The 18,665-nt window shown below is 36.6% G+C and overlaps 1 protein-coding gene across 1 annotated transcript in view; it reads left to right on the top strand.

The window, feature by feature from the left end:
* The window catches only part of AVEN (apoptosis and caspase activation inhibitor), a 98,414-nt gene that overhangs the window by 16,365 nt on the left and 63,384 nt on the right, over positions 1-18,665 (top strand). Inside the window, exon 2 of the mRNA XM_059819554.1 lies at positions 7,125-7,305. Within this exon, the coding sequence (XP_059675537.1) occupies positions 7,125-7,305 (181 nt within the window). The remainder of the gene's footprint in view (positions 1-7,124; positions 7,306-18,665) is intronic.

The raw sequence follows: 18,665 nt of genomic DNA, 5'->3' as shown, positions 1-18,665 counted from the left end.
GCATAAGATTTATACAAAATATGGCCATAGCTTGTGGAAATATTAATAATGATCTGTGAGAAAGATGAAGTACAACTGGTAGCCTCCTGGTGCTTGATCATGTTATAACTTTACGGAGTGCAAAGAATATTTTTAGAGGTGTTTTTTTCAGTTAAACAGTAATGAGAAAACAGTCGCTTTCATTTGAAGTTTTTAATCAGTTCCAATTATTTGCATCTCAGAATCAGCAGGAACTTTGAAGCAAAATAATTTGGTGCACGAGATTATTATGTTTACTTTTTCATTGTTACTGTGGTCAGACTTGTGAATGTGATGCCTGTTGAAAACAATTTAGTCTAGATAAGCTAACAGCTCATAGTTTTTTGGCAGGTGTTTCTGAGTGTTACTACAAAGTATTCTTTTCTGTCTCTGAAAAGCTCTGGTATCTTATGGTATCGCTGCATTAGGAAAATCTTATTTCTCAAGGGAATTTACAAATCTTATCTTTCATTTACTTTTCTAAAATCTGGATTAAGAGTACTAAATAAGAATAGTTTGGGGGATTGTATTCCACTCTTACTTCAGACTGACCTTGTTATATTGTTCTAACTTGTTCTTTTTTCTCAGTACAGAAAATTATAATTAATATTCCTAGGTAGAAAGAACAATGTGTTGGCATGCTTCATGGGATTTTCCCAGATAGTGGAGTGTGTATATAATATACTGACAGACATGTTTACCTTGTTAATTCACTATTGGTATTTTTTTTTTATTTTTAAAACTAAATTAATGTTTGTGTATATCATTGTGAATTGCATTTCAAATTCTGTCACTGAATTTCAGCCGTCTGTCTAGGTAACTTCATAAAGATAATGTTCTGTATTATTTCTTGTAGGTAAGAACATCTTGATTCTAAACACCTACAAATTTGCATCAGTATCAATAAAATAGCACTAGTACTTTGTCTTTTGTAAAATAATAACATTAATCCAAGAAATGCATTTAAAAATGCAGTTCTGCTTTCATTTGCCATAATTCTGAATATATTTTCTGTTTTTCTTTAATATACTATACAGTTTGTATTTTAGAGAGCCCATTAAATTTCCACCGCAATAAATCAGATAATGTATTCCTTTGCCAACTTTAGATTTAATGTTAATAAATCTCTAATTACTTACAAGGCAGAGATGAGGGACGTATATCTAGGGGTTGTAATTAGAAAATCAGAACAACTTTTTTGATGATTATTATACTATATATAACTATCATAAGGTATAAGCCTATCAATCATTGTGATAGAGAAAATTAAGCTGTCGGGGGATTCTCCTGTACCTTTCTGGATTTAAGGTTAAAAAAAAAAAATGCATTTAATGAGCACTGTTACAAAAAATTAAATCTTTTAAAGATTGTGTTGTATTCATATTGTGCTAAGATAATTCCTGGTGTAATATCATTGCTCTTGTTTGGTTACACCAGCAATAACTTTGAACCATGAGATTAAAAGCAGGTATGTCTTTCCAAGAGCAATTTAAGTCATTAAAGTATAATTTTAAGTCTTTCACATTTCCACTTATGTCTGCCTAGAGGAACCACTCAGTAGCTAATATCAGCCAAGTTACCTTACTTATTGTCACTCATACAAGCTTCTGTGTACAGACTTCTATTCTGTGAAACAATTTAAAGCACAGAGATCTCGAACTGCTTTGTTGCTTAATTATATATGTTTTTTTGACCCTATGACTTAAAAGTTCCATCTGTGAGAATTTGACCGTAACAGATGCTGCTCAAATTGGGATGAGGAGAGGAGAAATTGTCTCTGCACAGACACCTTGTTTTAAATACAAATGAGGAAAAGATAGATGCCCATTCATGATGCAGCTGATAGTCTAGGTCAGATTCAACCCATAGGATATTTTCATTTTGTCTTGCTAGCCTTTTCCCCTGATGAGAAGAGAAATTGGGATTGAGACAGATAAGCCTGAATGTCATTACACTTGGCCACAGCCTTACAGCAGCTTGCAAGAAGGGAAGAGTGAATCAAGACAGAAGTTTACCCAAGGAATTGGTGTGTGATGTTGCTGGTTGGGAGAGCAGCAAATGTAGGGAGTAGACAGTGTTATCACTGTACATGAACATGCAAGTGTCCATGCATGGCAGTGGCTAACTATAGTGCACTCTGTGCTGTGTGGATATATAAGATGTCTGGGGTATTGTAGGTAAGTGCCCCTAATAAAGAATGGAAAAGATTAAGGAAATGTGTATGTTTTTGAAAGGTGTAACATTCAAAACAGTAATACAGAAGTTACAGTAACAAAGGGGAAAAGGAGCATTTGATCAATATAATTGTAAAGAGTTTCTAAAGATAAAATGAAAAGGTTATTGTATAAATTTGGGAAGAAGGTGAAGGAGAGAAATAGCTATGCTCTTTCCAACAGATTAACAAAAAAGCTTAAACTATGTTTTTGTGTGTTCTGTAAAGTGACATTCACAGGAAGAGAACTGGTAGAAATACTACAAAATAAATAAGAATGGAAATCTAATAATGCATGATACCTACATAATGGGGAAGGGCAGTTGGCCCAAAGAAAGGCAAGCTGAGCATATGCTGTTTCTATGTTCCTCCCAGTCACTAGAATATTCTAAGTACTGATAAAGATTAAATGTTTTAAACTTTTCTTACAGAGTTAATAGAACTGAACAGGAAGAGGTCTATAAACATTAACTCCCGTGGCTTCCTAAGTTTTAGAAAGTCTTAATGGAAGCTCTGACTTTTAATGCACTTTTAGGTTTTTTTTTTAAAGGGCTGCGAGTTCAACAATTCTTGTTGAGCGTTTGCACACATGTGCTTAACATGCTAGGACTGACTGCACTTACAGTGAAGAGTGGTTGAGTAATTGAAGGTGAATGTAAGAGGTCACTGTTGCACTTTCTCCATTGTGTACTTCAGCCTTGGTTTGATCCAAACCACTCTGGGTTCTAGGGAAGTGCAGAATGATGACCCTGGGGGAAATTGCCTGTTCAGAACAATGTTTACTTCATTTTGACACCTTCATTCCTGAACCATGTGCATCAACATGTTCTTGTTTGTAAGAAAAGTGGAACAGAAAGCCTGCTTTCCTTTTTTTTTTCTCAATACCGTACCGTCCCAAACCCTGTACACAAAACTAGTATATAAAGGAGGGTGTACTAAAATATCCTTTTGCTGTGGTAGAACTGTAGATGGGGGTCATGTGTGCTATGCATTTTGCTTTCCTTCAGGAGGAAAGTGGAGTCATAGGCTCTGGTAAAGGATGAAAATAAACTCCTTGGCAGAAGACCCCAAATCGTGCAACCTCCTTTGGAGGGGAGCTTGGATCTTTCACAGTTGTTTGAACGACTTTGATGAACCTAGTGCTTAGGAAGAACACTCTGTATATTTTTTTGTTCTTCTGATTTCCAAAACAGTCTGAAGGTTTCCTGGTTTTGTTCAACTGGGCTTTTGTGTGCTTTCCCCACTTTAAAAATTTCAATGAAATGTGCATATGGTTATGCATTTAATACTATCTGAAACAGAGGCACAGCAGATAAATATACCTCCTGTGGTATTACAGCGCATTATAGTGCTGAGCAATAATGTGTAGATACAGTTCAATAAAGGCATAAGTTTTTCTCCTTTCCTGAGTAATACTGTTTTAAAGGTTATATTTGAGTTGACTTCTAGAATTTGTTTCAGCTTTTATCATTTGTTATTTCAGGATGGGGCAGGAGGGAAGTTATTTTATTTCATTACACATAGGACAAATGTTTGCTCTGTACTGATTAAGACTCATTTTCAGTAAGGTGTGATGACAATGGTAGCAGCATAGAGTCTAGCGGAAGAGGCAGCAAAGAGGAAAGTAATGAAGATTTATGTTCATGTGTTTCTGAGGCTGTTACTTTAGATGGTAGCTGTCTTGTGAGATGGTAGAAGCAAATTATTTTCTCAAGTGTCACTGATCAGAGTTTTTTTATGTATTTGATAATTTTAATAGTGAAGACGCATCTTTAAGTTGTTTGAATGTTGAATGTTCAAATGTCATTATTTTCAGTTTTATCTTGTAGCACGGCAGTGCATCATGTAAAATTTTCCATTAAATATTTATTGGAAATGTAAACAGGCTTGTATTTGAAGTTTACTCATTTCAAAAATAAACCTCAAGACAGTACTTGGGGAACCAGGCTGCACAATTGCTATTAACACTCCTGAGAATTTGTGGTTTATTTCTTAAAGTTCAAGTTAACAATTTTACTTCTACAGAATGAAGTTTCCTTGAGGTGTGCTGTATAACATAGCTAATAACAGAATGTGAAAAAGAATTTAGTCTGGTTTAAGAGAAAACATTTGAATACATATTAGTTTACTGGAAGCTTGTTAAAATAAGAGGTGATACTCCTGTTTTGTTTATGTTGACACCTGAAAGGAGTGAATTCTTTAAACAGGTCTATAGTAAGTAATTATATATAATGTCATAGTTGCCTAAGGTGATTCTGATCTTTTCTTAAAAATAAAAACGAAGTACAACACAGATCATCTATCTGTGTAGTGCTATTCTTGCTTTGACCTGTTAATTGTATCAACTCCAAGTTATTTTGGGTGCTGAATTTCACTAGATTTGCTGGATTATAGCAAATAATTCAATTTATAGGAGAGGAACAGAAGATAAATAAGTTGATTCTTATCTTGATATAAGTGGATTTGGCCTTTGTTCTGTGGAAAATATAGCTCTGGATCAGTCCTCAGTAATACAGAGTTGTGACTTCATCCCCTTGCTCATGCGAACAACCGTTTGTCCACAACCACCATTTTAGTGTATTTATCTGATGAATAGAAAGAAAAGAGAATTTACCTAAAAATTGCACAGAACCAGTGAGAATGCACAGAATATTTTCCTTATTGTCAGCTGTTTGACTACTGGGAGTATATTTGTATATTTATGACAGCTTTTAATCTATTTTTAAATTCTTTGATGATTTTACCATTCCTTCATGCTGTTCCTAACCAGATCTCTCAAACAGTGTTGAAAGAAGCTTGTTTATGAAGATTGGTTGTTATTTTTTCTTGGGAAGTCATTATTCTAGTTCTGATTTTGCTACTTGTATGATATGCTGGGCAGTCATTTTTAAGACATCAAACATGGGAGAATCTAAACTCTCACAATCGTGTTTGAAGATGCTTTGCCTTTCAGTGGACGTTTTTGTAAAAGCCATGAAACAGGCTTCACTGCTACTTTTGGTCATCTTTAATATATTTTCAGAACTAAGGAGTAGTAATAATGCTCCACTGTCCACAAACTGCTACTTCCTACTTTTTTGTCTGTTTCACTCTTCTTTTTATGATGATGTACTTGCATATAAATATAGTATTTGGTGTGCAACAGGGATTTATTTGGCATTGACAGAGGTTTTTCTGTTGCATAATTGGACACTAAAGGAACATGAAAATCTCAAACAGCTTGTCCTTGTCTAGCTAAGCCAAAAAAATTTTCTATGGAGTAGTTAAGCCTTCTTCACGATGGATTTCTAAAATCAATCTAAAACATGTGTTGCATTGCTCTATGTCCTTTCTTGCCCTATGAAAGTAACTCATCGATTATAAAACAAGTTAATGAAGTGATGCTGGTTTGTTACTGGTAGTGGCTTTGTGCAGTTGTTTTTACCAGCTTGTCCAACGTTGTACCAGTATGTAAGTCCACAGTATGTGCTTAAAAAAAACCCAATGTAGTTTTAGAAATACAGTAACTACTAGAGATTTTAGTAATCTTTCTGAACAAGATGTTGCAGCTTTTCACTTACAAGGGCTTTTTTTAAACATAAATAATTACTTTTCACATTTATTTCAGGATTACATTTGGTTTAAACTATCAAAGCCAAGGTCCTCCTTAAAGCCAGTGTCTGATGGTGAGCTGTAAGGGTGTTTTGGCTTATGGATATATAAGAACTTACCAAAAGGTAGCTTGCTTTTTAAATTATTTTATACTGAATCGAGATGGCTTTAAGCTTTACAGCAGTGTAGATAAACTTGAATTTCACTGCCCTGGTCATGAAGAATGTACTTATTGTTGGGACAGGGAAATAGAATCTTATGGCAGCAGCACACTGTAGTTTGTGAAAGGAGAGATAATGGAGAGATGAGCGAGTGGAGCTGTCAGCAGGAATGTTTGGGAGCAGACATGGTGGGAATCTCTTCTTTCTTGACTCTCTTACTCCACCTCTTGCGAGCTTTAGACCTCTGCAGAAAGTATCTTGTACAGAACTTTTCTGGTTGCTCTCAGTTATCCTCTTGCCTGTTGAGTGTTCCTTCCTCCAGATAGCAAATCTTTCTGTTTATGAATTGATAGTCATTCCAGCTGAACCCCAAGCTCTGGGAGAGGAGAGCTCTGTTGATACAGAGGATTCAAGGTAGGGGAGAGTTTTCCACGGCTGTTGAGTACCTGTGGCAAATGCCTATTTTGCTAGCATCTTAAGCTGACTTTGCAATGAGTGCTCCTTTTGACCCTAGAGCTCTTTAGGAGTTTGGGCTACTAGACTGACTGCCAGCAGTCTATTTAATTTTTCCATGTGTATTTCCATAAATGGGTTTCATGAAGGAAATTAATTTGATTAATTATTCCATATTACTTAAGACCTTGTAGTTGGTTATAATGGAAATTCTTACATAGATCACGCTTTCAGAATGGTTTTTTTTGCACTATTTGTTATGTTATCTTTTTCCTATTCTGCTCTACAAACATCAGTTCTTTCAGTTATCATCTGTATCACTGCAACACTTGGACAGAAATACTGTGATTAAATTCTTAGTTCTGCTCCCTATGCATTGCTGTCAGTTTCAGGAAGGAAGCTGTTCATTATGGGCTTCCAGAATAGGAGGGAGACCTTGCATCAGTGTCACTGCTTGACCCCTGTAAGAACTGAAGCTTCACTAGGTGCTTTTAATTATACTATTGATCAATTACAAACAGTTCAGGAAGATGGTAGCACCTAATCTAAAATTTTGACAGGGATCCAGGCTGAATTGTCTTTCTGGGTTTTAATTCTGTGGTTGGAGTTACTTGTATGAACGACACTTTAAATACAGAACAAAATGCTATTGAGTTGCAGTGGCTTAACTGTCCATTTAAATGTCACAGGTAGAGGAGGATGATGATACTGAATCACGAGAGGAAGAAGAGAAGGAAGAACTGAAAAGCTATTCAAGAAGAAAGATTTTTTCCAACTGGAGCCGCTATGAGGATACAGAAAAAGAGGGACAGAGTGAACATGGGGAATCACAGAGAGGAACAGACTTCAGTGTTTTGCTTAGCTCAGCAGGTAAGCATTTTCTACGCTATAGTTTTTTAGTTTTGCTTTTTGAAATGTTACTACTTTTCTGGCTGTTGTTCTTGATGATGAAACAGGACCCTAGAATACCATTCCTATCTGCCTCAGTAAGTCTGCCATTGATGTATTTTAGAGTATGCAAAATCTCCATGGGAGCAGCCTTGTGGCATACAGACTGCACCAAGCCGTGGCAGATGGGGAGTAAAAGAGGGCTGCTGCATTTATAGCCTTCTTGTGAAACTATGTACAGGTCTGAGTGTGTGCAGCGTGCAGTTACTTTGAGCCTATTCTTGCTGACAATGAATTTCTTATCAATCTTGGTCATTGGGTTGCTTTCCAGAAAACAAAAAAGTTTCTAGTATCACAAAACACAGCAAAGCAGTCAAGCAGCTGCTTGCTGTTGTTTGTTTTGACAAAGATTTTGTAATCAGCACTGTACAGATGTGAGCATGAATAGCAAGTGTTACTTTCCTTGAAAATAATGATCAGTTGTTTTTCCCCTCTTTAAAGGAGATGATAGAAGGAGGAGGTGGAGGGACAGGCTGTACCAGATTTTTTTTTTTTTCTTAGCTATACATGAATAGTATCTGCAGTTGCACAAAAAACAGTTCCCTAAAATTATTTTAGAAACTCTTGGTGTGCCATTGTGTTGGAATACCATTCAGTAAAAAGCTGCAAACAATGTATTATGGGGTGTTTTTGAGCAACTTGGAAGCTCTGAAATCTCTTCAAATCTAAATAATTGGATTTTTCAGCCACAGCTTGGAGGGGTAAGTTAGAAATTATCTATGGTAAACAAATGAGGACCAGAGCTTGCTTTCTCTGTGCCAGAATCAATTTCTGAATTCAGTTTGGTATGAACATTGCAGAATTGGGTCTAAATTGCCAGTTTTAATCATAAGATCATGAGATGTGTATTGACTTCTCTGAATGGTATGTTGCGTGGTAAACAGCGTTGGAGTCAAGATGGCTGGCTGGATAGGTAACATAGCCTGGGGAGGAAAGTAGTTATCACAACTCGAAATTTTTTAAATCAAGAGACCTACCCTGAGCTGCATGTTGCCATGGCTCAGCTTTTTAAAACAAACTTTAATAACTCTAAATTTATACTTAGCCTTCAGAATGTGTTTAAGATGTTCTGATGAATAGTACTTTTGAACTGAGGATATAAGGAAATAGTATATATTTCTACTAATTTTTATTTTTGTTAAGTTATACTCCAATACAGTTATTACCAACCCATTTATTTTACTCTGTAGATTCTCTTAATGCCTAAAATTAAAGTCTTGTTAGTTAGTATTCTTACTAGTTACTAATTCTAAATCTTTCATTTAAAGAGTGCTTTATTTTAGGATATATTGGGACTGTTTTTGACATTAAAATAAATTGGTAAGAAACAGCAATGAAATAAACTAGTTTCTTTCAGAGGAAGAAAAAAGTGTCTTCTAAACAATAATGCAGATTTCTTGGAGTCACGTAAAAAAGCAGTGTATGTTGGGGGGTTTCTTTGTATGGTTTCTTTGGCTTATGAGCGAAAACTGAGAATGCAGTCATCTTTATTTCTAGTGGTCTGAGAAGAAGCTTTCATCTCTGCTTTATTTGATAATTTTGACTTCTGTTAGTATATTGCTGTTTAGCGTTCTGAAGTTGTACAATGGATCCAATTCATTTGCAACAGGCAGTTAGGGGAGTACTGGAGAGGGAATGAAGTTAAAGTGCCATTTTTCATAAATGCAAAGGCTTAGAAAGCTCTTGCAATTTGCCATTAACACACAACAATGTAATTAATGCAGCCAGTTAAGAATCCTTTGGCAAAAGCTCATATTATAAACCTGTTCTCCTATGTAACATCTAGGTTCCATAACATTGAAAGCAGGATCTTAAAGAGAGTGCCATCCTTCAAGATACAACTTGAATTTATTCCCAGAAAATATACTGTTAATTGAATGAGATAGGGTAGAAAAAATAGTTTGGGATAATATAGTAATAAAGACAGAATTAATGCTAGTAGACAAACTTAAATGGAGGAATTCCTGATGTCCAAGGCATTAAAATTCCAAGCTTGGTATTTGTTTAATATTTTGTAAAAGTGCTTCTACATGTAATTTTCTAGTTAAAATCAACCAAAAAATAGCAAAATGAGAAGACTAATTTTCTGTGATATGGGTATCGTGTTGCTGATTAGCAGAATTGGAGCTTTTAAATCTAGTACATGAACATTACTGTTGCTTGAATTAAGGAAGTAACAGAGTTACGGATTAGTATATTGTATTTTTATCAGCAGTAGAGGAAAGTGGGATATTTTTTCTGAGAGAGGGAGGAAGGGGTTTGCAGATACTTGCAGAGGATGCTAAGTCTTTAGGGTATTTTATTTTACGTTTTTCAATAGCTTCTGACGACATGCTTTTTTTAGTTTTTGCCTATACTTCCAACTTGTCCCTGCCTCAAGCCAATCTCCAGTGCAGCACTGATTCTGTCTTTTCAATCAGATATTTAGGCCTGACTAGTCCTGGACTGTCTCTGACTGCAACTTGTCTCTCTGCTGTCAGCCTTTGCCTGCCTACTAATTCTCACTCTTCCTTGCTTCTGTTGATTTTTCTTCTTCTCTGTGTTTCTGATTCCTGGTGATGGGTCTTTTCTCAGACTTTTGTTGTCAGCCAGCTCCTTTCCACCTATATTCACTAAAATCCATCTCTGTCAGATATATTCTGTCTCTTGCTCTATCCAGTCCTGGTGATCCCAGTTCTGAGTTGTTCTGCCTGGGATTGCTCATTTGGCTTAATTTTTCTGTCATCCACTACCACATCTTCTTCTTACATTCCTCTTAATTTCTTCCCTCCACACGCTCTGTTGGTGTACCCCAAATCCTACTCAGTTACCCAACAATATGAAGTGACAGGCCACTGTTTCCAGCTATGGTAGGGATATTAGCATAAGTGAGGTTGCAGAAATATGCAAGACGACACTTCTTGTTCAGTGTTGCACCTAATGCCTGTTAAATGCAGACTTCTCTTACAGTGAAAATCTGGCTCTTCACCCATAATCACAGGTTAGAGGAAACTTAATTCAGTTGCCTTGCACATTGAGGTGACATACAGAAGGATGGACTTTTGGTGATTGGCTGTTAAGCTCCAGCAGATCTTGCCAAAATATATGTACAGACTCTGATTTCTAGAAGCTTGTAGCTTGGCTAAATCAGGTAAGATTTTTCACGAAATGAGCAGAGTGTACCTCTCATACAAAAACATTGTCCAACCCAATTTGAAGTTACTGATTCAGGGCAGGAAAGTGTTTACAGTTTTTCAAAGGAAGAGCTTACAAGGGCTTTTTTCTGAGGTCCTTTCGTGATAGAAAAATGTTCCAGCCATTCTCTGACTTCTTTTAAAAGGTGGTGGTGAGGGGAGAGTGAGGAAAAACTACTTGAAGCAGAAAACTGACATGGAAAATTTCAGACTGAATAGTTAAAAAGCAGCTGAAAATAGTCTTAAGTAAGAACTGCCAGGTGGCTTTGATAACAGCTGATGTTGCTAGCCTGACAGCTTCTTTGTTAGGGCTTATCATATTTGTGTGTAAAGTAGGGGGATAACTTTAGTTTTTAAGTCTGTTTCTTTCCTTTTTTTAGCATTTTATAATTTTTTTTTTTAATTAACCTTGAATATAGCAAAGCAAACTTTTCTGTATCGCTTTTGATGTCTAGCTGATGTAAACTACAAGTCCATTGTGAAGCCTGCGGGGAATATGTCTTGAATCAATTTAGTAAAAATGCTGTTGAAGCGTAAAGAACAAGAGAAGTGGAAGTTATAGGATAACCTTACTTTTCTAGAAGAATCTTGCCATGTTTGAAGAGCTGTCCACATTTTTTGACTGATGAGGGTTAAGTGTCCCAAAATAGATTTAAGTCCTTCATTAGCTTTTTGGCTGTGAATAGATGCTTTAGGTTAATATGCTTTTAAAGTCTCATTGCAGAGCTGATCAAAATGTATACAGGGACCTGATCTATTTTGTTTAGACATGGTAGGCACTACCAGTACAGCAGCCAAAAGCTGCCAACATACATGCCTCAATAACAGTGTGCTGAGTTGCAGGATGTGATGATTATCAAGATGAAAAAATATAATTTTGGACATGAATTTTTTCCCGTTTGTTTTTTTTGGCCATGGCTGAATAATTCTGATGGCCTTAAAGTGTAAGAAAGAGAAACACTGTGTAGTTCAAACAAAACTGTCAGAATGGTTTTGATCTTGTAATAATACATATAATTTCTGTAGGTACCTACCACTTGAATACAATTCGAAATGTGGAATAAAAATCAAAAGAACAGTCACTGGAGCGTAATAGTAATGAACAGTAAGTATAGGAATTGTGAGGTAGCAGCTACTTTCTGTTCCCTAAACCCCTGTTGTTTTGGTTTTTTTAACATCTTGCTTTTGGACCTCTCTGTTTAATTTTGACGTGTCTATTGCAATATATTGCAGGATTTTTGTCATTTTCATGGTCAATACATACATGAGAATTAGTAGTATACAGAAGACCATTGGCTGTCTTGGAAGAGCTGAACATATAAACTTGTGGAGCAAGGCTTGTGTTAGAAAAGTTGAAGGAAAACCTGTATCTTAAGTATATACTGACAAAGATGTGGAGAAAAAAAAGGTAGAGTGAAGAGTAAATTAGTTTTCTTATTTTTGATGCTAATTCTGCTCAAACAAAAATAATGGCAATGGCAGGGCATGGTTTGGATGCTAAAAAAGAATCCTTTGAGTTTTGAAATTCTAGAGAATAGCTGAAAATCAATTTTATTTGCAGAACTGTCTAACTCATTGTTGATCTGGATTATTGTATATATCAGGGGTCCCACTTTCCAGTGGTATTTGATTGCCAACTTCTACTACTTTTCGTTTTGTATGTCTGGTCTGTGAAATTATTTATGTCCATATGTCTCCATAGAACTCTGTTTCTGCATCTCTGTTTGTTGTACCATTGAGATATCTAGGGTAATGAAGAATTGTTGTTTATCAGCTCTGAAAGCATTATTGCTCTCTGTGAAAAACAGTGAAAAGTATTTTTTAATTCTTTTTTGCATGTCTTTATGACTGCATGTGGAACAGATGTGTTTTCAACTAGTGCATCTTATTTGGTCAGAAATTCAACAGATGTGAAACTTCATGTCCTTGCTGTTCACCAGGTGACATGAGCTCTGTGTAGAACATACAGGTATTGGTTACTTCTCATTACTTATCTACAGCTTTAAGATATTAGTACCAGGTTACTGCTCTTGGAAGAAGATTACGCTGCCGCAACTAAGGATGGGTAATAGGTCACTTGAATATTCCTAGTATATGCGCTCCTGAAATAAACAGTTAAGGGCATGTGCTTTACTTGCATCTTTCCTCATGTTCTCCTTTTTTTTCTACCTCATTCCATAAATGTTCTCTGAGCTTCCCTGGCGTGCTGTCCTCTCCTACTTCTCTGTCTAGCCTCATTCCAGGACATCAGAACTTTCTTTTCCTTTTTGATGGTCGTGTGGTAGATACCATTTCCTGTCTGTGGAAGCTCTTTATCGATGTGATCTCATTTCCACTTGCAAACGTTTTAGTTGTGACAGTTATGCCCTGGGGCAGTCTGCAACTTCGGACTTGTTGATAGGCCTAAGAGATTCTGCTGTTTTATATACCTATAGGTATCTGAAATCAATAAAAATGCAGCCTCTCCTCCTCTCCCTCTCTCCTCCCTAGCCAAAGTAACTTTCCCAAACAAACAGAAAAAACCCCCTTCCACAATAACTATTTGCAGTAAAATCACAGGACTTGGCATCAGTGGAAGCTGGTTCTCCATCTGCTCAGTGCTTCCTCCTGAACTGTTCCTAACATTATAGAAATTAATCTTTTTTGTTCTAATCAGACAAGCTGTCCTTTTTTTTTGGTCTGAACTAAAAATAGGAAGTGCCAGATTTTAAGTATTAATTACATTTTCTTGATAAATGTATTTTCCTGTAATAGGTAATCTGTGCTCATTACATATGCTTTCATATCTGTACCTTTTTTCCTCCTAAGTTTTATCTAAAATGTAACCAAAACTGTATGATTGAAGTATAGAAGTATATAACATGATTCCATGACTTGAATGCGTATAAATGTAGGATAACTTTTCTTACTTTCATTTTAACATTCTGATATCTTAGAACTATGTGACCATATATGTGTCAGTGATAGTACTGCAAAACTAATGGTAAGTAATAAAAGAAAAATCTGAAAGGTTTCAATGTTTCAGAGAGATCTGTATGCTTTATGATTTAGAATTGAATACAGTAAGAGTCACAGACTAAAGGGGTTAATTTTTGCTCCCATTCCAATCAGCGTCGTAAGCTTTTTCCCATTCTTTTAATTTTTTTACACCTTGATTGCACTCATTTATTTGTTAAGTTCCAGATGTCTGGATTTAAAAAGTTTTCTGACCAGCATCCTTCTCTAATCTTGGGCCTTAATGTTTTCTGCTACTATATATTGATGGCATTTCTGCTGAATTTTGTTCAAGAATGTTTTGGTTATGAATCACAAATCAGTAAGTTTAAATGTGGAACAATTTGTCCTTATTCCTTATTGTCATGTCCTCTACTTGAATTGTAGGCTTGAGAGCTAGATAAAAATGTCCACTCACCTGGTTCACTGTTTCTCTTGTTTAATCCGGTCCTTTGTTTTTATAATACCCCTAAAACCAGTTCTGTCTGACTAGGCCTCACGTTGGTCATCACAGTTTCTGCCACATCATCATCTCTGAGTTTCCTGCCAGTGAAATCCCCTAACCAAAAATGAATTACTCTGACTCTTGTACTCAGACAGTGCATTTAGTATTTCAGTCTTCATTTTCAAAATTCAGTATGTTATTGCCGCTACATTTCTGTTCCCTTTCTCCTATTTTTACTTCTTTTTACTCATTTTCTGCCTTTCCCCCTTCCTTCGAATTTTCCTTTTACTCCATGAATTTTGTGATTTTCCTTGTTGCTGTATATTACTTTTGATTTGATTTTAATATTTTCTTTTGGATTCCTTTTTACACTTCTGATTCTGAACCACTGTTAAATCACCTGAATTAGACTGTAAGCTTTTTAGAGCAGGGTACTTGAGCTGTTGTTAAATCACCTGAATTAGACTGTAAGCTTTTTAGAGCAGAGACTTTCTTTTGCTTGCCTGTAAAGTATTGGGTCTTTTCCAACAATGACGTTAGTAGATATTATTTCTATAGTAATATTAAAAGTTGTTGATTGACTTGGAGGAGCTGTGTTTGTTTTAATTGTAACACTTTTGTTCCATCTCTCATCAGTCTACATTAGAGAAAGAAATAAAAAATAGAAATTTTAGAAAATTTTTTGTTTATGGTGAGGATGCTAAGAGTACCAGCTGTAGCAGATTGGTTTAATTACAGAAGCCATACTTCATTTACTGTTCTGTTTCTCGTAAGGATAAATTTATTCCTAATATCAGTTTACAAACAAAATAACTCCGATATGAATGCTTCCTTGTTCATTGACGGATGCTCCAAAGCAGTGTTGTGATCGGACTGCATGTGAACCACCATCAGAAGAGACTGACAGACCTATTCTTCTAGCAAGATTCTCAGAAATTTGTTTGCAGGGAGCAGTGCTGTTTCTAAACATTGGTTTTGGAGTGAAAGAAGGGCTGTGAAGTAGGCATTGCTCTAAAGAACACAGAATGCCTATTTCTTCCTTAATCTCAGTTGCAGCTCCTCTTTTCTTCTTAACCCATTTGTGGTCCTGAAATCCCTCCTCATGTTTGCTACTGATGGCATGGGCTCTCCTAGTCCTTCTCTTCTCCTTTTAATGCTTTCTGAGTCACACCTATTCATTTTGCTGTTGTTCTTTCCCTGATCTCATCCTGTTGCTCAAGAGTTCCCAGTTCCTACATCCAGCTTCTAATCTATGCTTTCTCTTGATCTTTCCCCCGCCCCATAGTTTTGTACCTGTCCAAATCATTTGTTGGCTTCTCATCTGTGTTGTGTTCTTTCACCTATTGTTCACTCTCAGTTCTCGTGGGAGTGGCAGCTTTGGCATTTCTGGCTGTTGTATAGGAAGATGGCTCTTCTAAGCACTGAAAAGATTTGGTTTTTTTCCCAAAGAGCTTATTTTTTGTCTAGCTTTGGGTAATTTTCTTGAAGAACGTCAAAGGCATATTAAGCCTTGCCAAAGTCTTTGTTTCAAAACAAGAGTTGTATCAACTGCGTTCCATCCTCAAGGGAACTATTCTGTCCTGTTGTTGTCCTTTCTTGCAAACCAAACCCTCTGCATGTGTAAAACTGTGAACTAGAAACTCTTAATAAAAAGCATGTTTGAGGGACAGAATAGGGTGTGAGTGGGGAGGAATTATGTTTTCTTTGGTTCTGACTCATTTTCAACCTTTACTGGAATGTGAATCAGATGACCTTCCTTTGACAGTACACACTCATCCTCTCGGTTTATAAAGCATGGTATTTCTGAGTCTGCTGCAGATAATTTGGATTGTGAAACTGATCATACTCTCTCTATTTCTTTTTAAGCTCTTGATTGAAAACAGCCTGTGATAATGTGGTATTTTCTTCTTGAATATGTGCATATGCTTCAACATGCAGAAAATGTGTCACTGAAAAGTGTCTGTCAGCTAGCTACAAAATGTAAGGGGGCAAGGTGGAAGAATATTTTAAGATGGGAGTGCTTTAGTAGGATGGTATCATTCTACTGATTTTTGTGTCATAGAATTTTTGTGTCATAAAGGCTAGAGGCCATAATTGCAGATACTTAATAGCAAAGAAATTTTCATATGAGACACTTGGTTAACTTTCTGCTGGGAAAATGCTGGCAGAATGAAGGTATTGGAAAGCTAAGTATTTTAAATTGACAGTTCAGTGGTAATAGGAGGTAAACTGGGTTAGATTTTTCTAAGTAAATAAAGTGGTAGGGGTGCAAGATTAATAGTCCCAGAGAGAAAGTCTATACAATTTGTACTCTTTCAGGAATAGATACCCTGTTTTCAGTCTTCATTGTCACCTTTCTGATGCCCAAGGAAGTGTACTGAAGTGGTTACAATGGAAAATAGCAATTTTGCCCTGGCTTCTTTACTGATGGAGTCTTGTTAGAGTTACTAGTTTTCCTCTAGGTGTACTTTATGTTTCTGAAGTTGTTAGAGGATAGAGTTCAGCATGACAAATGTTGATTGGCTTTTATAACATAAGATTTGCTTTGGTCTAACCTACTTCTTGACCGAAATCCTTAGACAGAGAAATAAGAGTGACACTAGCAAGACAAAAGTTATGCTTAACTGATGAGGCAAACAGCCTTCAACAGCAAAGAACATTCAAAAAAGATATTTTGAATTTCTCATGTAGGTGTATTTCTTAATGCATGTTGCTACCCTATCTGACCAATTGGAAGACAGACTTGTTCTGCAAGCCAGTAACTACATCTCACCTGACTATCTTGCTGTCTGCACAGAGCTTTGTCACGACGTGTCTGTGGGCCCAGGGGTGGGGGGGAGCAATTAGTTTGAAAAAGACTGACCAGGAATTGAGAGAGCTTACCCAACCCAATAATAACTAGGTCAGTCTAAAGACATCATTACTGTCCTTTGTTCATTATCCAGGTTTCCCACATAATACTACACTTCATTTTGGAGGATAAATCATCCACCAACCTGGAAAAAAATTATCTAAAATGCAACTAGGATCCTTTGAGAAAGTCCTTATGGTTTGGGACCTTCAGCCTTGCCAACTGTCACAGATCTCTGCACGTTACTTCAGAGACTGCTAACTTGATCTGTCTCCTGAAAAATCAACAAACCCTGCTCCTTGTCACCTTCAGCTGTACGCAGGGAGCAAGTCGTAGGTGCTGGTTAATTATTCCAGAAGTCTTTCTTAAGGCCTGGAGCATTCATTCTCTCTCTCTCTCTGCCTCTCTCTCTCTGCCTCTCTCTCTCTGCCTCTCTCTCTCTGCCTCTCTCTCTCTGCCTCTCTCTCTCTGCCTCTCTCTCTCTGCCTCTCTCTCTCTGCCTCTCTCTCTCTGCCTCTCTCTCTCTGCCTCTCTCTCTCTGCCTCTCTCTCTCTGTCTCTCTTCTTTTTTGGACATCGTTAATTTTTGTACACTTTCCTTTCATCCTGTCTTGAAAAGCATGCTTTTCCTTTTAAGGAAAACAACAATATATTTGCTGCACCTTTCAGGTGCCTTTTTCAGGACTACATTACCCCTAGGACAAAACCTGACAAGGAATTGTATCCGGCACTTACTAGTGGTTTTGTTTAATCTGTGTTTGAAAGGGACATGTTGCCACTTGCAGAACAGTGAGAAAGGAAGGTGTTTGCATGTTCCCTTTCATCTTAGTGTCACCTGTGGCTTCAGATGGGAATGGGTGCAAAAATTTCTGTGTAAGTGGAGAAACTGACTTTTACCCCAAGTAACAAAATACTTTCATTTGCCCAAAAATGGGCTGGCTACACTGCTTGTTCCGGCTGCAAAAAGTGGACTCTTATTGGCTCCCTCTGCTCCCACATATTAAATACCAGAGAAGAAAATCTGTAGCTGTTACCAGTCACATTTGTGAATTAGCTTCATTTGATAATGTTTTTCATATCTAAGTAATTGTATATGTAATTGTTAATTGCTTTATTTGTCATGTCAGTCACTACTAAAACATGAATTCTGATGAAAGCGGCTATAATTTATTTTTGATTTTCTCTTTCTTTTTTACATTCTCAGAAGGAACCTAGTGGATGTCTGTGTTTTGTTTCTTGTATGTCTCTGCTTCTCTTGCTTTTATGGAGCGTTTGGCTTTGTTGTTCTTTTTGTTATGCAATTGTGGAGTTCTTGTCAATAAAAATGTAATTAATTTGAAGTTGCTTTATATTTTGCTTCTGCTCTTGATAATAAATTAAGATCATCTCCCCTCTTCTGAAGAAATGAGTTTGAAAGACACTTCAGTGATATAGATTTGGCCTATCACCAGATATGGATCTAGTTGCCTGATTTGACTGCATGAATGGTGCAAAACTGTTGGCAGGAACATGAAATGGAACAGCTGGTGAGGATGGAAAGATCTTGGGGAATCGGGAAAATACTAGGATTGGTATTGGTAGTAGTAAGGGAAGAAGCAGGAGCTCCTTTTTCGGTGGTAGCATGCATGTGTATTGGATTAAATCCAGATTCCTACTTCTGATTTAACTTAATATGCATTTCCAGTTAGAATATTGGCAGCAAGTAAATTTTCTAATGCAAAAAAGAGACTGTGGTCTCTCTTGCTTTAAATTTTCTATTCTGTCACTCCCCATGTTTCTGTCTGCCCCTTCTTTTACCTTTTTTCTGTTGTTCATTACAT

The sequence above is a fragment of the Gavia stellata genome, chromosome 7, assembly GCF_030936135.1.
Source record: "Gavia stellata isolate bGavSte3 chromosome 7, bGavSte3.hap2, whole genome shotgun sequence".
NCBI classification, from domain to species: domain Eukaryota; kingdom Metazoa; phylum Chordata; class Aves; order Gaviiformes; family Gaviidae; genus Gavia; species Gavia stellata.
Note: the sequence above shows the minus strand (reverse complement) of the source record. Positions and strands in the feature narration are given on the sequence as shown.